We start from the raw sequence: 26110 nt of genomic DNA, 5'->3' as shown, positions 1-26110 counted from the left end.
TGCCCGAAGGGTTTGTTCAGCTTGAATCAGCTGGGGTAGTAACTGTAAAAGTTAAAAGTTACTCTGTTGGTATCGGATGAGTCGGTTGTGGTGCGATTCGCCGGTATCGGTGGGAGTAGGCAAAAGGCAGGAGCAGGTGAACGGCTCAACTGCCGCAGTTCAGGAGTGTTCCCGGCTGTTACTGGGGGGAGGAGCTCGCTCACACGCCGAGCCCCGGAGGAAGAGAGATGGCCTGGGAGTCCTGGAGATGTCAGTTGCAGTGCGAGCAGGCAAAAGGCAGGAGCAGGCGAACGGCTCAACTGCCGCAGTTCAGGAGGGTTGCCGGCTGCTTCTGGGGGGCGGAGCTCGCTCACACGCCAAGCCCCGGAGGAAGAGAGGTGGCCTGGGAGTCCTGGAGATGTCAGTTGCGGTGCGAGCAGGCAAAAGGCAGGAGCAGGTGAACGGCTCAACTGCCGCAGTTCAGGAGTGTTCCCGGCTGCTACTGGGGGGCGGAGCTTGCTCACACATCAAGCCCCGGAGGAAGAGAGGTGCCCTGGGAGTCCTGGAGATGTCAGTTGCGGTGCGAGCAGGCAAAAGGCAGGAGCAGGCGAACGGCTCAACTTCCGCAGTTCTGGAGTGTTCCCGGCTGCTACTGGGGGGCGGAGCTTGCTCACACTTCGAGCCCCGGAGGAAGAGAGGTGGCCTGGGAGCTCTGGAGGTGTCTGTTGCGGTGCGAGCAGGCAAAAGGCAGGAGCAGGTAAACGGCTCAAATGCCGAGTTCAGGAGGTTTCCTGGCTGCTTCTGGGGGGGCGGAGCTCACTCACACACCAAGCCCCGGAGGAAGAGAGGTGGCCTGGGAGCCCTGGAGATGTCAGTTGCGGTGCGAGCAGACAAAAGGCAGGAGCAGGCGAACGGCTCAACTGCCGCAGTACAGGAGTGTTCCCGGCTGCTACTGGGGGGCGGAGCTTGCTCACACATCAAGCCCCGGAGGAAGAGAGGTGCCCTGGGAGTCCTGGAGATGTCAGTTGCGGTGCGAGCAGGCAAAAGGCAGGAGCAGGCGAACGGCTCAACTTCCGCAGTTCTGGAGTGTTCCCGGCTGCTACTGGGGGGCGGAGCTTGCTCACACTTCGAGCCCCGGAGGAAGAGAGGTGGCCTGGGAGCTCTGGAGGTGTCTGTTGCAGTGCGAGCAGGCAAAAGGCAGGAGCAGGTAAACGGCTCAACTGCCGCAGTTCAGGAGGTTTCCTGGCTGCTTCTGGGGGGGCGGAGCTCACTCACACACCAAGCCCCGGAGGAAGAGAGGTGGCCTGGGAGCCCTGGAGATGTCAGTTGCGGTGCGAGCAGACAAAAGGCAGGAGCAGGCGAACGGCTCAACTGCCGCAGTACAGGAGTGTTCCCGGCTGCTTCTGGGGGGCGGAGCTTGTTCACACGCCAAGCCCCGGAGGAAGAGAGGTGGCCTGGGAGCCCTGGAGATGTCAGTTGCGGTGCGAGCAGGCAAAAGGCAGGAGCAGGCGAACGGCTCAACTGCCGCAGTACAGGAGTGTTCCCAGCTGCTTCTGGGGGGCGGAGCTTGTTCACACGCCAAGCCCCGGAGGAAGAGAGGTGGCCTGGGAGCCCTGGAGATGTCAGTTGCGGTGCGAGCAGGCAAAAGGCAGGAGCAGGCGAACGGCTCAACTGCCGCAGTACAGGAGTGTTCCCGGCTGCTTCTGGGGGGCGGAGCTTGTTCACACGCCAAGCCCCGGAGGAAGAGAGGTGGCCTGGGAGCCCTGGAGATGTCAGTTGCGGTGCGAGCAGGCAAAAGGCAGGAGCAGGCAAACGGCTCAACTGCCGCAGTTCAGGAGTGTTCCCGGCTGCTATAACTTCTATAAGTAGGGTTATTGTATTAGCAGGTAATGCCATCTGTAGCCAACTAAGATTAATAAGTATGATCATTTATAGATATGATCATTTAAGGGGATTTCCTTTCCAATGGTTTTTTAGTAATGTTTTCACAGATCTGAAATTTGGCTCTAGGCATATGTGATCTAGAAGTCGATTTCTGAGTGAAGGTGCTAAGTAAAAGAAGGCTTTTGATCTGAGAGTATGTGGGGGTGCATATTGACAGATAGGGAAAAATGCTTGAGTACCTGAATGTAAACCAGTTAGGTTATAAAAAATAAATAGTGAATTCAGATTACTGAGTTGTTGAAAATGTACAGATTTAGCATTAAAGCTTTAAATTGAATTATGTACGATACGAGTAGCCAGTGATATTGAAGGAAAAGTGGGGTGACATGATCAAAATTATTTGTGTCACAATCATTTCAATGCGGTATCCTGTAGTGTTTGACGACGCCTGAGCTTAAACCTAGAAATGTCTGCATATACAATGTTATAATAATCAATTTTCGAGATAAGAAAAGCATGTATCAATGTGTGTAGGCTTTTATTGTCAAAGAGATGTCTAATAGCCCAAAGTGATCTTACTACTTCAGCAATTTGGTCAATCAAAAGTCAAGTGGGAGTCAACAATAACCGCAAGATATATACATTTTTTTTTTTACCAGTGAAATTGTTTTACCACCAAAGGAAAGAAATATTGCTGGTTCTATATTGTGTATTATCTTGGATAACTGAATCATAGAACACAAATCAAATCCATTCAGTTTTGATTAGTGTTGCTTGGTATCAGAGAAAGTAGATGGATCTAGTGCAGTATTACATGAAGGAATACACTACTCCCTCCATATTTGCGGTTTCAGCATTTGCAGTTTTGATTATTTCCGGTTTTTAACTTACTGGCTCCTCCCCCCAAATTACGACAGCTTGCATAGAGAAATTGCTGATTCCAAGCGTTTACAGAGCAAATCGCCAATTCCTAGTATTTTCTTCACCGTGTTTTGCTTCTCCTTCAGGTACAGGCCAGGTCTCCCACCATGTTATTTGCTGTTTCACCATATTCATGATGGTTTTTAATAGAAAACAGCAAATAACATATGAAAAAGTTATTCACGGTTTTTCTGTATTTGCGGTTCTGTTAATCCCCCTATCACAGTGAATACGGAGGGAGAAGTGTAGTTGATCTGAGTGAAACAATTTTATTCTGAAATAGTTCTGCAATTGACGTTGCTGATGAAATCTGTGATAGAACATCAGAATCCTTTTTTCTAACTAAAGAATGATATAGATTTTGGTTTATGATCACAGTTCTCTAGTATGTTATTAAAGAATTCTTTTTGTCCTTTTTGCTTGTTTGTTATAATGGGCTCTTGCCAAACTGAATGCTTAACCTTTTCCTATCGTGTGTCCTGGATGACGGGACATTCCAAAAATGACATAGACAGTGGATAAACAGTCTGTATGGACTAATAAAGAGCCAGGAACACAAAATATTTGAATTTACAGACTTATGACTTATTTACATTATGTTTACAATAGCCGTAAATGATAACGGTGAATAATACAAAACTTTGCTAAAATAATTACGATTGGAACCAGCGTAACGTAAAATTTATTACGATAGGAAAAGGTTAATTCAGATGTGTTTACACCAAAGGAAGTGTAAACATAAGAAACGGCTTTCCAAAAATTACTGAACTTCAGACTAGTTAACTGTTTGGGGCACTTTTTATCTGTGGGAGTATGTGGTGCAGTGGTTAGAGCTACAGCCTTGGTACCCTGGGATTGTGGGTTCAAATCCCACACTGCTCCTTGTGACCCTTAATCCCCCCAGTGCCCCAGGTACATTAGATAATGTGTGAGCCTGCCGGGACAGATAGGGAAAAATGCTTGAGTACCTGAATAATTTGTAATCCGCATAGAATTGTAGGATATGCGAAATCTAAATAATTTAAATAAATAAATAGAAGCAAATTAAACCAGAGTTGGTTGATATTTTGTCCATTAAGTCCCACATTATTTATCCTCTGTCTATCATGGAGGTAAGGGTCCCAATTCACCCAAATTTCTTTTGGCATTGAGAGGGAATATAGTGAAAAGCAGCAAATAGCAACTGAAACACGAGCAGATAATCAACAAAGAAAATGAGTCATAACCTAAGAAAAGATATTTGCAGTGTGAATATATAAAAGGGCAAATCACATTTAAAAACAACTTCATGAGCACCAGTTCACTCACACAGAGGCGCCTTTACTCCCTTCCAGGAATCCTCAGACTAATGTATTTACGGCTGCTTCATTCCGTCATCCACACAATCCCCATTACTTCCTAGAGAAGCAACTCAGACACAGATTTGATTTAGTTGCTTGATATTCCGCTTATTACAATCATGTGTTAAAGCAGTTTACACTTAAAAATAAAATAAAACAACATAATAAAACCAATTATAACATATACAATTTCCCACAAATAAACCAATATAAACAATGCATCAACTAAAACAATATTTTCTTCATATCCTAATCCCATCACTATATTCTTGCCATCTGTCAAAAAACAAACATCAGAAGCATACTTGATAACCCAAAGCTGTCACTAAATAACCAGCTTTTCAAAGTAGTTTAGAACCTTGGCATGCTAAGGGAAAATAAGAAAATCAATTTTTCAGCTTTTGAATACTACCCCTCAGTTTTGTCCTTGTAGTCTTCTTCTATTTTCAAAGCTGTCCAATCTTTGCAATGCAAACGCCACTATTATAGGAAAAGCACCACAGTTCCCACTAAATGTCAGTGCTTGCCTTCCAAAACTCTGCTTTGGCATTCCCTCACAGCTAGAGTCGCATCCACAACAATCACACCACCCCTTCTGCATCTAATCTGAGCTTCCTTTCCCTTTTCATTCAGTCTTACCACATGCTTCTCATCATATTTCAAAGTGTCTAAAACACACAGCACTCATCCATGGGACAATCCACCCCTAAGAATTACAGTGATCTCGTAAAGCAGACCGTGAGGTGGTAATTTCGTAAGCAGCTTAAATGCATAGAAGCTGTTCTAATCTGGACTACAGGAGCAGAGAAAAAGGTCCTGGGAAAACATGAGGGTCATGGTTAAAGCTATAGCCTCAGTACCCTGAACTGTAGGTTTAAACCCACACTGCTCTTTGTGACCCTGGGCAAGTCATTAAGGGCAAATTCTATAAGAAGCGCCCAAAAGTTAGGCACTGAAATAGGCACCGTTCAGCGCGATTCAAGTGGAATTAGGTGCTGCTTAATGAATTACACTGAGCGGCACTTATTTTGGAGGCGCCCAAGAAATATGCCAGCTCTAGGCACAACTAAAAGTTAGGCACCTTTGTGAGCGCTTAAGCACGCTTAAGACCAGCAATTCTGCAACAAGGTGACTTACACGTAGCCACGCCTATACCTAACGTGCATAGCGCCTATTTTTTTGAAGTCCGCCTAAATTTTTAGAGGCGTCTTGTTATAGAATCCCTACAGCTATTTCCTAATGGCAATCTGCACGGGGCAGGAGCGTAGGAAGATCGCTCCTGCCCCGAAAGCCCGCTAGACCACCAGGTAAGGCTGGGATACCGGGGGGAAGACTTAACGATGGGGTTTTTTTTTCCCCCTCCCCAAAAAAATCGCAAATATGTGAAATCGCAATTGCCGAAACCGCTAATGGGGAGGGGGAAGTGTATTATTTTTCTCCAAGGCATTTAGGGCTCCTTTTACTAAGCTGCGCTAGCGGTTTTAGCGTGCGCTGCAGTGCCACGCGTGCTAGATGCCAACACCAGCATTGAGCTGGCGTTAGTTCTTTGCGCGTAGTGCGGGGTTAGCGCGCATGGCAATGCAGCGTGCGCTAAAAATGCTAGCGCACCTTAGTAAAAGGAGCCCTTAGTTTAGATTGTGAGCCCAACTGGGACAGAGAGGGGAGTTTTAATGTGCCTATTATTTTAAATTTATTAACCGACTTGATCTAACAAAATTGTTAAGAAATGCGGTATATCAAATAAAATACTTACTTACTTTTATTTTCCTTTACATAAACCTCCTCAAATGTCTTTTGATTAGAGGAATTAGTATGCTCTATGCAGCTCACTGGTTACCATCAAAAAGCGATGCATCTTCAAAGCCCTGGTCATGACACACAAGAGATTCTACCAAAAAACCCCAGCCTACATAGCATCCAAGCTACGCCTATACACCCCTAACAGCCCCCTCTGCTCCAAAGCAGAACAAAGACTCAGCATTCCCGCAGGGAGATCCCTACAAATGAGTATGGCGTACAAAAGATCCTACAGCCATTTCCTACTTCAGCTATGGAACCGACTACCCACACAGATCAGGTCGCTAGACTCACTAATGACCTTCTGCAGAGCAGTAAAGACCTTCCTCTTCCGCCAATCGGGCCATTAAAAACTGCCTCCTCAATATACTTCTCCTAGTACTCTTCTCTATGACCAGTCTGGTCTCTAGAATAAGCGCTTTTATTGTCTACTGTAACCTATTTGTTGTCATGACTAGGCTGTTTTCAAACGATTGTGAATGTCTACCTGTAACCCGTTCTGAGCTTCTGACAGAACGGGATAAAAATCGAAATAAATAAATAGTATATTAGATTTTCTACATAAATTGTACAATAAATAACAGCACCACATCAGGGAGGAGGAAAGTACTGACATGGGGTAAGATACAGAATTTATACATACGTGAGCCTGATCGGTTGCTGCATTGAATTCTCTTTAACTTTGTTCAGTTTTATGATTTCTTTTTCCTTCAGGAAAGACAGATTTGAATTTCTTTTCTACACTCCTTTCCCTTTACTGTATCCTATAGAGTAGGTCAACTCCTAGGATACTACCCTTCTCTTCTAAGAATTCAGAATTTCTAAACCCAAAAATATCAATGGTAATCAGGTGTATTATGTTGTTTAAATATATGCTCAGAGACCCGGAGACTCTATGAAGTATTTATCTCAAAATGAAGTCCCACCAACCAATCATTGCATATTTTCTATGAAGAAACTGTGGAAATTGTACACTCACAAAACTCAAAAATATAAAACAAACATCTTAAATTCTCAGTTTTGTTTTTATGAAAAATTCTGAGTGTTCTTTTTTAATTTACATGAAGTTGTTTTGAGTTCCCTGAGGCAGAGTACGAAACATGTTCCATGTGGGGCCCTACAAAACTGTGAATTTAAGATGGGGGGGGGGGCAGAGTAGAGGTGAGGGGTCAAGGAGTCTGACCTGCTGGCCTATTTTAAAATATATTTCTTCCTGTTACTGAATGAACCAATTCCCACTCATGCAATGACTGGAAAGGAGACAGTTTACTCATTATGCAGCAACCGCTGCAATTACTGTGGTAGAGTTCTCTGTTGTTTTCTGTCAGCACATACTTTCTTTTTTTTTTTTTTCCCAATATCTTTATTAACAATTGCAAAGGAACAAACATCCACAGGCTAGACAGCCAGAACAGAGCCATCGACAACAGTCGGTAACAGAGAATTTAATACATTTTTTATTAGCAGTTTCATAAACATGTGTCTTATACATATATAACACAATCCAACATACATAAGATTATATCTAATACAATACAAAATACACTATGTAGCCATACAATCATCCGAAATAAAGAAAAAAAAAATATTATAACTCAAAAATGAATAATAAAGAATTAAAACATGAATCTAGAACAAAAAACAAGCTGCAGTCTCTTTACAGAAATAAAGGAGTCTAGAGTATTATAGTCATCTAGCGGGGCCCATTTCATACTGAAACTAGCAATATTGTTATGTTTAAAGGCTATAATTTCTTCATATTTCCTAGTTATACACAAGTGATTCCACCATTCGTAATTCATAATGTGATTCCAGCACTTACTTTCTAATGTCGCAGTAATTTGCGAGCCACTACCGGTAGTTTACTGCCTCGGATATCAAGGGTTTAGTGCATGTGTTTCAACACTTTATGTACTGAAGCTTAGTACAACATTCTACTGTTCTGCTAACCGTATGTGGTATATAGGCACTAAATCACATTAACCTACTTTAACTTGCTATCACACAATAGTAGATTAGGGAGTTTCTCAGAATTCAGAAAAAAACTAACAGGTAGGATTCAAAACATATACCGGCACCTCATATTTTCACAAAATGCAAAACAATTACAAGGAAATCTAGCAAAAAGCTCTATGCCTACAGCTTCTTCTGCTTGCTGCAGAGCAAAAAATGTGTACTTCCTATCCTGTATCAACTAGGCAAACCTAGATATACACAGATCTTCTGTCCCAAAAATAATGCATTCCTAAACTGAAAAACAACAACAAACCCAAAATAATTTCTTGATCTTGCTCAAACACAAAGTCCATTAGTAAAGTTCCTCTTTCTGGTATCTCTTCCAAGATCTATCCAAGTCAATTAATTAATTTAATTTAATTCTTATATACCACTAATACCGTGAGGTTCTAAGTGGTTTACAAAAATGATACATTAAAAGATACAATAAATAAAATAAATAAAGATAGGTACTTGGAAGTTTCCTTACTGTCCCAAAGGCTCACAATCTAGCTAAAGTACCTGAGAAAACAATTTATGAAAAGTAAAGATAAAAATATAAAGACAGAGGTAGAGATAGAGATATATATGAATATTCCAACAAGTAATGAATAAATAAGTTAAGTTAGAATTAAAAATAAAAAGTAAAATAAATAAAAATTGAGATAAAAAATAAGTATAAAGAGAAATAAAAATAAAATATGTTCCAAAAAGCATTAGGATCTGATGTTAAATAATCATAATGATTACAAGCCAAAGAGAGAAAAAACGATCAACCGCCATCAACCCCAGTTCCGATGGCTGTCACCTGGGGTCCCGGGATTCCTCCAAGAACAAGGTGACATCTCAGGCAGGGCAATCGCCTCCACAGCCGTATATGATGCGAACCCCTCCGAGGCAGTCCTCCCAACAACAGCATCGCCTGAGAGCTCTGATTCGCCATCTTCTTCCCCATCGGCACGTCCCCAAATGCCATGAGACAGAAACATGCCCGTTTGCCCTGGGCCTTGAGCGGATCGCTGTGCAGTTTGGCCTGCTTTGGCGAAGTTAGTTTTGGCGAAGGGGGGCGGAGCTGGCTCACACGCCCAAGCTGGAGGTAAGGTGGCTCAGAAAGTCTTACTTGTGTGAGTTGCTTTAGCTATTTTCCCTTTTGGGCTTTGCTGCACTGTATGAAAGTGATGAAAGGGGGAGGGGTGGTGGTGATGGGAGATGTTTTTTTGGAATAGAGAGCTGGTCAACATTCTAGTTTGTTTTATAAAATAAAATGCAATCTTTTTTTTTTCATAGGCACAGTTCTCTGAAAATACTGACTCATTCTTTGCAGTTTTCAAACTTGTCTAAAATATTCATATTTTCTACTCACAAGCCCAACTTGGTTATTTTTTTTTTTCTAATTTGGAGAGTTATTTTACCCACTAAAGACAAACATGGCTCTTTCAGCCCTACACTTGCTTTCTAGACGACAAGTTTCTAAAGGAGTTTCAAGAGGAACCTTACAAATTTTCAGAAATCTAAGGATCAAACATCTCAGATTATTCTCCACCAAACTTTGTGTGCACCGGTTTGTCTTGAGAAAGCAAGGCATTTGCTGATAAATCTTTGCTGATTGTTCCAAGGCCTCAATCCTTTCAGTGAGGCCCTGCAACGAATTCTCCTAAAAGGTAACTTGCGCCTCTACAAACTAGTGAGCCAATATCTCTAGAGCAGGGGTCTCAAAGCCCCTCGAGGGCCGCAATCCAGTCGGGTTTTCAGGATTTCCCCAATGAATATGCATGAGATCTATGTGCATGCACTGCTTTCAATGCATATTCATTGGAGAAATCCTGAAAACCCGACTGGATTTGGCCCTCAAGGAGGGACTTTGAGATTCCTGCTCTAGAGCATCTAGTTATACGAGGGCTGATTGAAAAGTAATAAGGCTGCCTTTGTTTTTCTTTTCAAGAGTGGTAATAAAACTCTTGAAATGTTACAGCAAGTTTAACACAAAATTCAATCACACACCTCTGGTGTACTCTCACTAGGGAGTCCGGATAGCTTTTCAAAACCTAGAACTTTGGCTTTTGAAAAGCTTCCTCGAAATCGCGTCAGGCAGGAGGGCACCCGCGCATGCATGCCTGATGACAGCAGGCAGCGGGGGTGGGGCTAGGGCAGGATTGGGGGTGGGACTGGGGTGTAAAGGGGCGGGGATGGTAGAACTGGGCGGGCATGGGGGGCAGTTCTAAGGGTCCGGATTTTACTAAAGTAAAATCTGGCAACCCTAACTCTCGCAGACACGTCTTCCTAATCTACCATGGCAAAACATATGAAGCTCTTCCTCTGTGACCCAACAATGAAGACTACAGCAGCCCAACTTCAGGTTCAGAAGTGTTGATATATGAGATTCACAAGAACCAGCACAGCGTTGCCCACATCTACTTCTTAGAAAGAAAAACAGAGGTAGTCTAATTACTTTTCCATCAGCTCTCATAGATCCCTCCAGGGTAACCAGGACAGTTCAAACTGAGTCATAGGTCATTATAGTGTCCACCACAGGGAAAACGACTATTAACTTTATTCAACTTCACCCACCCTTGCAATCAACCTCTGAAGTCCCAACTCATTCATTCCAAGTTCCAATGTGGTCAGTCTAGGCCAGTGGTCTCAAACTTGTGGCCCAGGGCCCACATGCGGCCCACCAGGTACTATTTTAAGGCCCTTAGTATGTTTATCATAATTACAAAAGTAAAATAAAACAGTTTCTTGATCATATGTCTCTTCAGCTATAAATTACAATATTATTATTAAGACTTAGCCAAAAGGAAATATTTATAAACTATAAAGAGTTTTACCTCATGAAAAATTGTCATTTCTTTAATAAGACATTAACTATTTTTTTTTTGTGAGGCCCTCCAAGTACCTACAAATCCAAAATGTGGCCCTGCAAAGGGTTTGAGTTTGAGACCACTGGTCTAGGCTCCACTTGTGATTCACACAGTAAGCAACGTTATCGTGGTAGAGACTGACACCAGCTCTATCTCACTTCCCCTAAATAATGAAATGTACAGCTGCTCTCCAGTCAAATCTATTTCTACAATATAGGGCAGTGGTCTCCAACATTTTTCATGAAAAAGGATGCAATATGAATACAAGAAAGCTCTGGGGGCCAACAATAGATTTCAAGCTTACACATACTACTAATTTTGCAAACTGCCTTGACCTAATTTTCTTCAGACTGGGTATTAAACATTAAAAATTATTACTATTACTGATTCTTTCCTTATTTTTCATCTGACCCCCCTTCCCAGCATCAATCTCTCTCTACCTTGTCATTCCTCTGTCTCTCCCCTTTCCCTCATCTGATCTCTCCATTCCATCCTGACTCCTTCCCCTCCTCTAATCTCCCTGCCAGCTGTTTCCTTCCAATGTTCCTCCTCCCCTGTCCAGCAGTACCTTCTCCCTTTCTTCCTCCCCTTATCCAACAGTAACTCTCTTCCCTTTCCCTTCTCCCCTGCCAGCAGTAGCTCCTTCCCCTCCCTTGCCCAACACTCACTTTTTGGGGGATTGCCAACAGTAGTACATTCCATAAACGAGACACCTGAGTAACACACTTAAGATATTGTTTGCAGTTACTATATCAAGTGGGTAAGACTAAAGTTAAGGCATTTACATGATTTGAAGACTTTGGGAGCTGCACATTGGAGACAAAGGGCCTGATTCTCTAAAAGTGCGTCCCAATTTTAGGCAGCTGTAGGCGTCCTACAGCTGTCTAATCAGCCAATCGGGATGCACGTTTTAAAAAAAAAAATGCTCCCCAGGCAGGCCGCCTATATTGAAGGCGAGGCCCGCAAGACACCTAGGCCCTGATTCTGAATAGGACGCCCGGGAGAGGCGTCCTATTCAGAATCGGCCTAAACTAAACCCCGATTCTGTAACCGGCGTTCATGTTACAGACGCGGGTTAGAGAAACGGGTTAGATTAGACACGGCCCGCTACACTTATCGCGGCAAGGGATCTCTCTGCCGCTATACGTATAGCGGGCCGCGGCCCCCTGACCAGGAGGGTGCCCAAACCCTCTGCCCGAAGACGCACCCCCCCACACACACACTACTGACCGCCCCCCCGACACTACCGACCGCCCCCCCCCCCGACATTACCGATCTCCCCCCCCGACAATATCTTTCGCTGGCAGGAGGGTGTCCAATCCCTCCTGCCCGAAGACGCACCCTCCCCCCGGCGCTAACAACCCCCATACCTCCACTCCACCAAACCTGTTCTTAGATGGGTCTTGCACGTCTTGAGCCGGCAGGCACGCCTCGTCGAAATGAAGCGGGCCCGCCCCTTCCCGGCCCATCCCGCCGAAGCCTAAGGCCTGATTGGCCCAGGCTCTAGAAGCCTGGACCAATCAGGCCTTAGGCATAGCGGGTCCGCCCATCCCCACTAAGTCTAAGGTCTGATTGGCCAATCAGGCCTTAGATTAAGTCTAAGGTCTGTTTGGCCAATCAGGCCTTAGATTAAGTGGGGATGGGCGGACCCGCTATGTCTAAGGCCTGATTGGTCCAGGCTTCTAGAGCCTGGGCCAATCAGGCCTTAGGCTTCGGCGGGATGGGCCGGGAAGGGGCGGGCCCGCTTCATTTAAACGAGGCATGCCTGCCGGCTCAAGACGTGCAAGACCCATCTAAGAACAGGTTTGGTGGAGTGGAGGTTTGGGGGTTGTTAGCACCGGGGAGGGGGGTGCATCTTCGGGCAGGAGGGATTGGGCACCCTCCTGCCAGCTATCGATATTGTCGGGGGGGGGGAGATCGGTAATATCGGGGGGGGGCGGTCGATAGTGTCAGGGGGGGTGCGTCTTCGGGCAGAGGGTTTGGCCACCCTCCTGGTCAGGGGGCCGCGGCCCGCTATACGTATAGCGGCAGAGAGATCCCTTGCCGCGATAAGTATAGCGGCCGCGTCTATTTACAATGTAGGCCAGCATTTTGCTGGCCTACATTTTAAGTTTCTACTCTACTAGGGAGACGCGTAGGGCCGCCTAGGTTCAGCCTAAGGCCCGCCTAAGGCCCTTAGACGAGCTTAGGCATCTTGCGGGTCTCCCTAGGCTCCAGGAGGCGCCTTCAGGCTTGCCTGGGGAGCATTTAAAAAAAAAAAAAAACCCGTGCATCCCGATTGGCTGATTAGACAGCTGTAGGACGCCTACAGCTGCCTAAAATCGGGATGCACTTTGGAGAATCAGGGCCAAAGTCTCCAGATCCAAGAGGGCAGTTATCTCCAATGATCTGCCAATGGACAGCCCTAACATAATTTCCACAGATGGTCACACAGCAAAAAAGTCCATCTGTATCTGGCCGACAAGGAGGCTCAGAGGGGTAGCTCCTAACTTCTTTTGGCAGCCTATTCAGCAACATCAAAAGGTAAGTAAAACCAAATGTGATTGCACATGCACTCCTGGAGAACCACATCACCATCTTCTTGACTTGAATATTTTTATTTGGCAAAAATCAATTATTTTATGCTGGAGATGTTTTTAAAATCAATTCTAATGACCCTTCCTCCTGCATATGAAGGGGCTTTTTTGTTAGCTGTGCTATATTCCCTCAGCTGTTTTGAAAATAGCTCATGATCAATAGTGGATCTGCTATGCACGAGTAACATCTAACATTCAATATTTTAAAAAGGTAAAGGTGCTATGCAATTTTCCTCTTGTTTCTTTACTTTAATCTAATCTGAGATTTGTGGATTGCTCTATGCCTATAAGGTTCAAGGCGATTAGAATTAAACAAGAGCCCCTAGAACTTGAGTAGCCTACAGAAGCAGCCACTATGGCAATTTACAATCAAAGAAGAGTGCGTGCAAAACATGGGGAGTTTGCAGGAAAGCCGTTATAGGCAAAATTATAGACGTCAGAGCTTGGATAACTCTGGGAAGTCTAAAAGGATCATTCTGTTGAACGGTGATTTTTGTAAAGAAATGTTTTCAATTTTCTTTTAAAAACCAGGTAGTTAGTTTCTGATCTTGTGTCCTTGGGGAGGCTATTCCAGTTGTTTACTGCGATGTAGGTGAACAATGAGTTGAATATGTATTTGTAGTTGACTCCTTTTGGTGAGGGGAGGATCATCTTGGAGGTGCTGAAGATTCTAGCAGATGAAAATTGGAGTTCAGAGAAAATATATTGCGTCCACTGAAGTGGAATGGCCTATCTGGTGCAGAATGCAGAATGCTTTGAAGTATATTTTAGGAGCTATAGGCAACCAGTGCATCCAAGCCTTATTCAGCCATGCACACTTTTTTTCAATTTTGAAACATCCAGACATTCTCCCATTGAAAGTCAGTTATTTTTCTGGTTTATTGGTTGGTTGCCCCTAGTCTGCCTTTTTTCTTTTAAGAGATTTTTAGTCATTCATAGTTTTCAACTTTATTTTGACAAGAGACCACAATGACACATATCCAGCCCTGTCCTATCATCTGTATTACTTTTATCGTATTTTTAAACCCCTGCACTCTTTTTATTTAGTTGGTTTTATTTACATGTTTTCATGTACATGGATCAGTTATGACCTTTTCATATAACTCTTTCGGACTATTTTAGTATTCCATTCCTTTTTTTAGTCGATGTTTTCTCACACTAACAGTTTTCCCTGTGACCTCAGTTCTGCTCACAGTGGTCTTCCTTTTGCATTTGCAGTGGTTTTGCAGTGCATTTGCAGTGGTTTTTAGCTGTCATGTGACTTTAACCAAGTCACAAATATCTCCCTTCTCTTTAAGTTTTTCCTTTTTTCGCTAGCGTTCAATTGCCCTTATGTATAATTCTTTAAATTGCAATATCCACTTTTATCTCATTATTATTATTATTTTTTATCCTCCTATCGCTTGCCATCCAGCACTTGTCAAGTGACCAGTGTTTTTCAAGCCGGTTTCACTTTTACTTCGCACTCCTCTGAGCACTGCTGTTCGTCTGGACAAGGTAAGGGCTTCCTGTTTTTTTATTCTTGGTTATTTTTTCCCCTTTCTTTATTTTAATAAGGTAGACTTTTAGGGCTCCTTTTATCAAGCCACGCTAAACCGCCGGCTGCGCTAGCCGCTACCGCCTCCCGTGAGCAGGAAGTAGGTTTTAGCCCAGCGCGGGGGTTAAACGCGTGATGAAACGTCACGCGTGTTAAACCCCGCTAGCGCTGCTTGATAAAAGGAGCCCTTAGTGCAGGAGTGTCCAATGTCGGTCCTCGAGGGCCGCAATCCAGTCGGGTTTTCAGGATTTCCCCAATGAATATGCATGAGATCTATTAGCATACAATGAAAGCAGTGCATGCAAATAGACCTCATGTATATTCATTGGGGAAATCCTGAAAATCCGACTGGACTGCGGCCCTCGAGGACCGACATTGGACACCCCTGCCTTAGTGTTTTAGCTTTCAATTTTTACAGTGAGCTCTTATGAGTTTTTTGACGGTATTCTTTTCTGTTTTCAAAGTGTTTTGGACTTAGTGTCCACCAGCAAAGGTACAAAAATGTTCTATTTTTTTCTGGTTTGTGTGGCTTTTGCAGTCTTGACAACATATTTTCACATTTCTCACCAGAGCCCTTTTCCATCTTTACCTTGGGTATCAATACACTAGTGTTTACCACAATTTCACAATACTGTTGCATGGCTAAATAGGTCTGGTGTGTACAAAGTTGAGTTAACAACAACTTTGGTCCTATTCCAAGTACATTACCCAGTGATAAACTTGTATAGACATCACAGTGTCTGTTCTTTGTTTCCTCTCCTGTAACACATCTTTTTTCCAGTTGAGTATTGCGCAACTGCTATCTCTAGCGTAGAATCTCCATTCAACTTATCTTTCAGTTTTGATCAAGTGCTTTCATTTCATTCCTGTTTTTATATCAGTAGTTTTTTGCATAGTTTACCAGGGGTGTCCAACCTTTTGGCTTCCCTGGGCCGCATTAGCCAAAAAAAATGTTTCTGGGGCCACACAAACGCTGCAGCAAGACAGAGGAGGGAGCCAACAAGATAGTAAACACCCGGGGACAGCAGAGGAAAACACTACATCGCCCTCGACCGGGGCCACACAAAATACTTCATGGAGCCGCAGGTTGGACACCCCTGGTTTAAACAGATATATATATATATGGGTTTTGTCTGATTCATTTTATGCTGTTACATGCTGTTTTAATGTATTTTTTATTTATTTATAAGTTTCCAAATTTACAATTCAAGATTAAACTTGTACAGAAAGCGATTTAAAACAAAGAAAAAATTTTTTTTCCAAATATATAGAAAAGTAAGTATTGCTTAAACGACTCAAGTCCACTATAAGATCCAAGATGTAATATAAATGGAATGATAGGAAAAATTAACAAACATAAGAAAAAAATACATTAAAACAATTTGGGGAAAAAAAATAATTGTTTTAATGTATTTTTAATTATTCATCACATCATGAGTTCATTGTTTTGTTCAATTAATTTAATGCTTATGTAAAGAAACATAGAAACATGACGGCAGATAAAGGCCAAATGGCCCATCTAGTCTTCCCATCCACAGTAACCATATAGAAACATTATTTTATATATTTGTGTCTTTGACATATATATGTTTTTCTGTTCAATTTTCAATATTCTTTTTTATGTGTTATATATTTCCAATAGTGTCCCCTGAGGAAGGCGTCTTCTATGTCGAAACTAGGATCCTTGTTGGGATTACTTGATTTCAATAAAAACTTGATCACTGGTTGGGAAGATGCCTCCCTTGCTTTTTCTGTTTGGCCGGGGTCAGGACAAGACAGTTCAGGTGAAGAGGGGCTGCTCTGGAGGTCTTCTCTCTGCCTCTGCTCTTCCCAGCACAGATGCATAGCTAATTTGAAGAATAATTATATTTTCAGTTCATTTACAGCCTGATAAAAACAAGCAGGGAAAGTATGCAGAGGCATAACTTCAAGAATGCTTTCCAGAAGATTTGTAGAATGGTGTTAGAGCTTTTCCATTACATTTTGAGTAATGCTGTGCTTCATATGGTTTTTCCAGTGGTTACAAAGAAAAGAAAAATCTGCTGCAAAAGATGAGACATGGATGTTTCAGAATAAAACATATGGCATGCGGATTTGTATGGATAGGGCAATATGTACAGTGTGTGAAGGGTTGTACAATGTGAGTTATACTGAACTTTGCCTAACCCCAGCTTCTGCCGAATGTGGAAAGTAGTCACAATTCCTTTCCATCTTTCCTAGAATTTATTATTGTTACCCTAAGGCATTACTTAATTTGGAAACCATTTCCAAAATCATGCTTCTGCATGTTTTCCCTACTTTTTTCATTTAATTTTCCAAGTTGATTTTCAGAGCCTTCCTTCAAAAGAAACATTTGAACGCTGCCAGTAAATTGCATTGGAAAGAAGAAAATCATCTATATCAAATTATATCAAACCATTTATCATTATCAAGGCCTCTGTTGTCTCTAAACATTTTTTCTTTGTTTTTAACAAACACAATTTTAGCACTATAAAATTGACTGCAAAACAAGGTTGTGTGATGTGTGTGGAAGGGGATGCACATAAGAAAAGACATACTGGGTCAAACCAACGGTCCATCTAATCCAGTATCCTGTTTACATTTCCAGAGTGGCTAATCCAGGTCACAAGCAATGGCTTCCCCCATGTCTGTCTCAATAACAGACTATGGACTTTTCCTCCAGGAACTTGTCCAAACCTTTTTTAAACACATCTATGTTAACTGCTATTACCACATTCTCTGGTAACGCATTCCAGAGCTTAACTATTCTCTGAGTGAAACAATATTTTCTCCTATTGGTTTTAAATATATTTCCCTGTAACTTCATTGTATGTCCCCTAGTCTTTGTAATTACTGATGGTAAAAAAAAAACAAAAAAACGATTCACTTGTACCCATTCTACATCACTCAGGATTTTGTAGATCTCCCCTCAGCTGTCTTTTTTCCAAGCTGAGGAGCCCTAACCTCATTAGTCTTTCCTCATACGAGAGGAGTTACATTTCATTTATCATCTTGGCTACTTTTCTTTGAACCTTTTCTAATTCTACTATATATATATTTTTTTTTTGATAAGGCGACCAAAACTGAATGCAATACTCAAGGTGAGGTCACACTATGAAGTAATACAGAGACATTATAACATTCTTACCCCCTCTTCTACAAAGCCGCGTGGTAACGGCCCCGAAGCCCGTAGAGATTTAAAAGGGCTTCGGGGCTGTTGCTGCGCGGCTTTGTAGAAGAGGGAGTTAGTCTTATTTACTGTCCCTTTTCTAATAATTCTTAGCATCTTGTTGTTTTTTTCGCCCATCACCGCACATTGGGCAGAAGGTTTCAGCGCATTGTTTACGATGCTTTTGCAGAAGATGCTTGAGAATTTGTGCATGTGGATTAGATGGATATGGCACTAGTCAATGTTTGAGAGGGGTGTACGTATGTGGATGGAGATGTGGTAGTATATGGGGAGGGATTTGGGTAGGTGCATGGGGGAGCATGTGGGTATATGTGAGAATGTTCACATACGCCCACATACGTGGGTAGTGAGTATATGTGAGGGTATTTGTACATGGTGTGGGGAAGGGTAGGATGGGCATGAGTGTGGGTTTGGAAGCATGTAGAGGAGTGGTTTTGAAGGTGCCTTTTCATGCTAATCTTCACCAGCTAGATCAGTTATTTGTCCTTTTCTGCTTGTGCAGCTCTGGACTTCACTGCTAGAAGGATGCAGAGGAAAATTTCAAAACGAAGCCCTAACATTCTGCATAGGGTTACCATATGGCTCCAGGAAAAGAAGGATGGATTAAGACATCTGGGTTTTACTTCCATTGCTTTCACTACAAGTATAACCCAGATGTCTCAATCCACCCTCCTTTTCCTGGAGCCATATGATAATCCTAATTCTGCAGCCTCTAGTTGTTTTCTGTAGAGCCATTGGAATATGTTGGAGGCTTGTGAATACTGATCCAATGTTCTAGGTTTCAAGTTCATAGATTTCATATTTTCTTCCAGCAAGCAAAATTTAGTTATCTTCCACCTCTTTTTTTCATTTATTTTTGTTAGGACAATTATGTCTACAGACAGACATGGAACTCTCTTACATAGTTCTTTTCCAACCTACAGAATGCTGAATGGCAAGTAAGGAAAACAAGCAGAGGTTTGACTGTAGGAATGCTTTAAGGAGTGTTTTTGTATATGCACAGCTGTTAAGTGGAGGATTTTGAGAATAATTAAAGTGTGGGGAAGGTGTACGTGTGGAGTTCCATGGATGTGGTATGAAGGGATGCAAGTTTGGAGGTTAAGGTCATAAGAACATAAGTGTTGGCATACTGGAACAGACTGAAGGTCCATCCCTAATACTACTACTTTTATTATTATGATTTCTAGAGTACTACCAGACATACGCAGTACTGTAAAGAGCCGTGAAGGAGACAATCTAGTCCAGTGTTTTTCAACCTTTTTACACCTATGGACCGGCAGAAATAAAAGAATTATTCTGTGGACCGGCGGTTAAAGAACACGGGGCTAAATCGTGGGCCAGACCCCGCCCATCTCTACCCAATCTCCACCCCAGACCCCGCCCCCATAATAGTACTAATTGCACCTTGCACGTCCCGTGCCTCATCTGGAAGCCTTCCCTCTGATGTTGCAACGTCAGAGAGAAGGCTTCCAGTTCAGGCGCAGGATGCCCGTGGGAGCCACTGCCCGTGGCTTTGTGCACTGAATCAGTTAGGAAGAGGGAGCTGGCTCAAAGATAACGCCACATCGATCGCACCGTGGACCGGCGGTTGAAGAAAACTGTTTTGGGTCTGATGCATGTGCTAGCCCTGTGGACTGGCAGGAAATTTCTGTGGACTGTTACTGGTCTATGGACCGGTGGTTGAAGAACACTGATCTAGTCAACCCCAGTATCCTGTTTCTAACAGTGACCAATCCAGGTCACAAGTATCTGGCAAGATCACAAAAGAGTAAACAGATTTGATGCTGCTTATCTTAGAAATAAGCAGTGGATTTCCCCAAGTCCTTCGTAAGAATGGCTTATGGCCTTTTGATTTAGGAAATGATCCAAAACCCTTTTCAAACCCTGCTCACTGCTTTCACCACATTCTCTGGCAATGAATTCCAGAGTTTAATTGCACACTGAGGCCCTGATTCTCCAAAGTGCCATCCCGATTTTAGGCAGCTTTAGGCGTCCAACAGCTGTCTAATCAGCCAATCGGGATGCACGTTTTTTAAAAAAAAAAATGCTCCCCAGGCAGGCCTGAAGGCACCTCCGGGAGCCTAGGGAGATCCGCAAGATGCCTAAGCTCGCCTATCAGACCTTAGACTTAGTGGGGATGGGCGGACCCGCTATGCCTAAGGCCTGATTGGTCCAGGCTTCTAGAGCCTGGGCCAATCAGGCCTTAGGCTTCGGCGGGATGGGCCGGGAAGGGGCGGGCCCGCCTCATTTCGACGAGGCGTGCCTGCCGGCTGGACGTGCAACACCCATCTGGCCGTAAGAACAGGTTTGGTGGAGTGGAGGTTTGGGGGTTGTTAACGCCGTGGGGGGGGTGCGTCTTCAGGAGGAGGGATTGGGCACCCTCCTGCCAGCGATCGATATTGTCGGGGGGGGGGGGGGGCGGTCGGTAGTGTCGGGGGGGGGGGGGCGGCCGGTAGTGTCGGGGGGGGGGCATCTTCTGGCAGGAGGGTTTGGGCACCCTCCTGCCAGCGATCGGTCAGGGGGCCGCGGCCCGCTATACTTATAGCGACAGAGAGATCCCTTGCCGCGATAAGTGTAGCGGGCCGTGTCTAATCTAACCCGATTCTCTAACCAGCGTCTGTAACATGGACGCCAGTTACAGAATCGGGGTTTAGTGTAGGCCGATTCTGAATAGGACGCCTCTCCCGGGTGTCCTATACAAAATCAGGGCCTAGGTGTCTTGCGGGCCTCGCCTTCAATATAGGCGGCCTGCCTGGGGAGCATTTTTTTAAAAAAACGTGCATCCCGATTGGCTGATTAGACAGCTGTAGGACGCCTACAGCTGCCTAAAATCGGGACGCACTTTTGGAGAATCAGGGCCTGAGTGAAGAAACATTTTCTCCAGCTTGTTTTAAATTTACTACTTAGTAGTAGCTTCATTGTAGTCCTAGTATTTTTAGAAAGAGTAAACAAGCGATTTGTGACTACCCACTCCACTTTACTCCTTATTTTATAGACCTCTATCATATCTCCCCTCAGCCATCTCTTCTCCAAGCTGAAGAGCCCTAGCCATTTGAGCCTTTCTTTATAGGGAAGTCATCACATCTCCTTTATTATGTTCATCACCCTTCCCTGTACCTTTTCTAAATCTGCTATCGTTTCTGAGATGCAGAAACCAGAATTGCACAAGTATTCAAGGAGTTGTGACATCATGGAGCGATAGAAAGACATAATAACATTCTCATTTTTGTTTTCTATTCCTTTCCTAATAGTTCCTAACATTTTATTTGCTTGCTTAGCCCCCGCTGCACAAGGGAGCTGAGGGTTTCAACGTATCATTAATAACACGTACATCCTTTCCTGAGCGGTAACTCCTAACGTGGAACCTTGCATCATGTAGCTATATTTATTTATTTGATTCATTTTCTATCCCATTCTCCCCAACGAGCTCAGAACGAGCTACAGATTTGCATATATAGTATATAGTCAATCGGGTTACAATTTGCCATATTTACACTACAATTTGTTTATCCTAATTTAGTATATACAGAGGTTCTAGTTTTCTTACACATTTCTTTCTGATCATACGGCAATTGGCGAGGGAATTAGGTGAAGAGGTGAGTTTTTATAGCTTTCCTAAAGTTTGGGAGCCCTTCAAGGGATCTGTGAGGGCAATTGATTCCAGTAGCTTGGTATAAAATGAGAGTAGGATCCTTGTCTGACACTTTGCAGTTGAAGGGCACAACCAGAAGGTGTTTGGAGGCGTGTTTCACTCTGAAAGCGGAATGGTCTGTTCAACACTTATGGAGGAATCTTGCATGACATGCAGACTGGCGCCATGTTGTGTAGGGAGTTGTACACTAGCATCAAGGCCTTAAAGATACAGCATATGGCTAAGGGTAGCCAGTGTGCTGCTGATAGAGCCATGGAGACAGGGTTGTGGGCATGGAGGTTCTTTAGAAGTTTAATGGCTACATTTTGTACATGCTGGAGGTGCAGTATATTCTTCACTGTGAGTCTGATGAATAGTGCATTGAAGTAGTCCATGTGGGAAAGGACAAAGGAATAGTTGGGAGAAGTCAGAGAAGTTGGGAGAAGTCAAATTCAGAGAAGTAGGTCCTTATTTTTTGGAGTTGTTATAGGTAGTAGAATAAGGAGGAGACCACTTGAGAGAAATGGTTAGAAAGCGATAGGTTGGAGTTTAGGAGTACCCCTAAGCTGCATGCTTGGTCCTTTGGTGTTAAGGTAGTTGATTGCCAATGCAGAGAGGGATGGGTGCAGTGTTCCTTGCGGATCCAAAGAAGTTCTGTCTTGGAGGCATTTATTTGTAATTTGTTGATGGGCATCCAGTTTTTGATTTCCAAGAGGCAGTTAATGAGTTTCATGATCTGGGAGTCTCGGATTTCACTCAGAGGTAGATAAAGTTGAATGTCATCCATGAAGGATGAATTTGGATTTGGTGCTTGTGGGCTATATCTAGGAGAGGTCTAATGTAGAGATTGAATAATAGGGGGATAGTAGAGTTCCTTGAGGGACATTGTATTTGATTGGTTTTGGTTTTGACAGAGCATCATTGAGTAGTACGCTTTGGGATCTATTATTCAGGAAGGAGGTAAACCAATGTAGTGCTGTGTCTTGGATATCGATTTCGGAGAGCTGAGTAAAGAGGAGATGATGGTCAATAGTGTTGAATGATGCGCTGAGATCCAATAGCACCAGAAGAATATCATTACCCTTATCCATGAGTTTCCAGCAGTCGTCAATGATATCGAGGAGGATGGTTTCAGTATTGTGGCATTTCCTAAACACCAATTGGTAGGTGGCGAGGGCTCCTTGTTTGTCGATGAAGGCATGGACTTGGTTGAGTTCTATGTTTTCCAGGATCTTGGAGATGAACAGCAGGTTGGAGACAGGTCTAAAATTGCTGGGCACGTTAGGGTTGAGTGTGGGGTATTTTTTAGGATTAGTCTGATTGTCGATTTCCAGTTTGTGGGCACTGAGCCTGATTACAGAGAAGTATTGATGAGGGGAAGGATGGTGTTTACAAAGGCGTCCTTTGCAGCCACTAGGAGGTGTGGCAGGCAGAGGATTTGGATGGAGCTGGAAGGGCGAATATTGTCTAGTATCTTGGTGAAGTTATTGTGGGAGACTGTTTTAAAATGAGTTAGGTACACAGTTGTAGGTAGGGTTGAGAATCCTGTTTGGGTTGTGAGGGAACGACAAGGCGCCCCATGAACGCCTACTCCGGAAACTGAAGAACCATGGGGTGGAAGGAGACGTACATAGATGGATCAGAAACTGGTTGGCGGATAGGAAACAGAGGGTAGGGGTGAAGGGCCACTACTCGGACTGGAGGAGGGTCACGAGTGGGGTCCCCCAGGGCTCGGTGCTCGGGCCTCTGCTATTTAATATATTCATAAATGATCTAGAAACAGGGACGAAGTGCGAAATAATAAAATTTGCAGACGACACCAAACTATTTAGTGGAGCTCAGACTAAAGAGGACTGCGAAGAATTGCAAAGTGACTTGAACAAACTAGGGGAATGGGCAACGAGATGGCAGATGAAGTTCAACGTTGAGAAATGTAAAGTATTACATGTGGGAAACAGAAACCCGAGGTACAACTATACGATGGGAAGGATGTTATTAAATAAGAGTACCCAAGAAAGGGATTTGGGGGTAATGGTGGACATGACAATGAAGCCAACGGCACAGTGCGCAGTGGCCGCTAAGAAGGCAAGCAGAATGCTAGGCATAATCAAGAAGGGTATTACAACCAGAATGAAAGAAGTTATCCTGCCATTGTATCGGGCGATGGTGCGTCCGCATCTGGAGTACTGCGTCTAATATTGGTTGCCGTACCTTAAGAAGGACATGGTGTTACTCGAGAGGGTTCAGAGGAGAGCGACGCGTTTGATAAAGGGGATGGAAAACCTTTCATATGCTGAGAGATTGGAGAAACTGGGTCTCTTTTCCCTGGAGAAGAGGAGACTTAGAGGGGATATGATAGAGATTTATAAGATCATGAAGGGCATAGAGAGAGTAGAGAGGGACAGATTCTTCAAACTTTCGAATAATAAAAGAACAAGAGGGCATTCAGAAAAGTTGAAAGGGGACAGATTCAAAACGAATGCTAGGAAGTTCTTCTTTACCCAACGTGTGGTGGACACCTGGAATGCGCTTCCAGAGAGCGTAATAGGGCAGAGTACGGTACTGGGGTTCAAGAAAGGATTGGACAAGTTCCTGCAGGAAAGGGGGATAGAGGGGTATAGATAGAGGATTACTGCACAGGTCCTGGACCTGTTGGGCCGCCGCGTGAGCGCACTGCTGGGCACGATGAACCTCAGGTCTGACTCAGCGGAGGCATTGCTTATGTTCTTATGGTGGTGCGGTGGAATTGAGATGAGACCATATTTTGTCTACTTTGTTAGCAAAGTATTCTGAGAATGTTTCACTGTTGGGTTTGGTGTTGAGTCTTTGGTTGTCTCCTTGCAATGTTGTGAATATCTTATTTGTTAAGTTTAAAATGTTTTTTTATCTATTGGAGGTTTTCAGTAGTTGTTGAGAGTAGCATAGTTACCTTGGTAAGATTAAGGTCTAGGAGAAGCCAGATTTTATCTACAGTTGTGTTTTATATTCACTGTCTCTTGGTCTTCGGTTTTGGTCGATGGAGGAGGCCTGGGAGGCAGTGGGCAGGGCCTCACTCTGGCCACATGGTCAGTGGGGAGATGAGGTACGACAATCTGTCTCTCTACCTCCTCTCCCTGCAGTGGCTGGGGAGCAGTAGTTTGGGTTCCTCTTTCCCACATACATACTTTGTACTTGCATTAGATGCCATCTGCCATTTTTATGTCCAGGCTCCCACTCTTGTAAAGTCCTTTTGCAATTTTTCACAATCCTCTTGGTCTGTTTATAGAAGGGGTCTGCGGGTAATAGAAGGGGCTTAGGGGTGGTGGGTGTGGGTGACTTTGGGATATGGGGAGATGCTTTTGAAGATATTTCCTGTCAGTTTTTTGGAGTGTTGTATGATGTGATGTAAAAAAGGTTCACTGGTCAACAAGCAGCACTCTGTTCCCCTTAAAAAGCACATGGGTAATTATGCAGGTTTGGCTCTCTGAAAATACCCCTCTGAAATATTCACATTTTCCTTCTACATGCCAAACTGAGAGAGCTATTTTGCCCACGGAGCTACTTTATAGACATTGCTCCCTTTCACATAACTGTTGCCAACATTCCAACATGCTGGAAAGCATAAAAATGTCAAGTCTCCTACATTAGAAATTACATTACAAATATTGCATTACCAAGTACCTCCTACCTCCTACGCTCTTAAACCTTATTTAATCACAGAAAACACGCAGCCAAAGAAGAGGCTCACACACGGGAAACCAGACATTGTTTTACACTACATGCCAGATACAGTAGACCCTTCTCTATAATAAATGGATTGGGGCAATTTTGTTTTGCCTTTTTTTTTTTTTAAATTATTCTTACAGAAAGCATTTGTTGCAGCAAAACACAACCGCCATGAGAACCACCACGCCAGATTTATTTTGAGGAAGGAGGGGATTGGGATCTCAATTTGTAATAAAGAACAAGTGTAGCAGCATTTGGACACATATTTTATTCCACACTGTTCTAATGCTGAACATACGTTGTGTCTACCCTGTGACCAAACAGATTCGAAGGCCCCTCTTCAGTTTCTCATCCTCCCGGGTACACTTCAGGTGGCTTTCAAATTCAGCCAACCAGTCTGACTTTCATACTATTTAACAGTTAACAGGGTGGTGAAAAATTTGTTTAGAATTGATCAGAGAGCGACTCTGCTAACTCAAAATCCTGACCCTGAAGGACTGGGGCTGCCTGCCCATCACAGTGTAGCAGGTGTTTGGAAACTGCTCATATACAGTAGTAACAGGTGCTCCATCTTGTTTCGGTTGACAATTGTTTCTGTTTTAGTTGCTTGTGGTATATAGTGGGAGGCGTCTTAAGGTTACCGCCAGACCAGTTATTTAAAATGCAACTCCTTCAGCTGATCAACTGGCATTAG

At 43.6% G+C, this 26110-nt stretch overlaps 1 protein-coding gene across 2 annotated transcripts in view; it reads right to left on the bottom strand.

The window, feature by feature from the left end:
- Nucleotides 1–26110, bottom strand: part of BCL2 (BCL2 apoptosis regulator) — a 361921-nt gene that overhangs the window by 173300 nt on the left and 162511 nt on the right. Inside the window, exon 2 of one of the 2 annotated variants that reach the window (XM_033935307.1) lies at nt 16177–16737. The exons of the other annotated variant lie outside the window; for it this stretch is intronic. Coding sequence (XP_033791198.1) covers nt 16609–16737 — 129 coding nt within the window. The 3' untranslated portion in view covers nt 16177–16608. Of the gene's footprint in view, nt 1–16176; nt 16738–26110 lie in introns of those variants that run through there. 2 annotated transcript variants of the gene reach the window in all.

The sequence above is a fragment of the Geotrypetes seraphini genome, chromosome 2, assembly GCF_902459505.1.
Source record: "Geotrypetes seraphini chromosome 2, aGeoSer1.1, whole genome shotgun sequence".
Lineage (NCBI taxonomy): Eukaryota > Metazoa > Chordata > Amphibia > Gymnophiona > Dermophiidae > Geotrypetes > Geotrypetes seraphini.
Note: the sequence above shows the minus strand (reverse complement) of the source record. Positions and strands in the feature narration are given on the sequence as shown.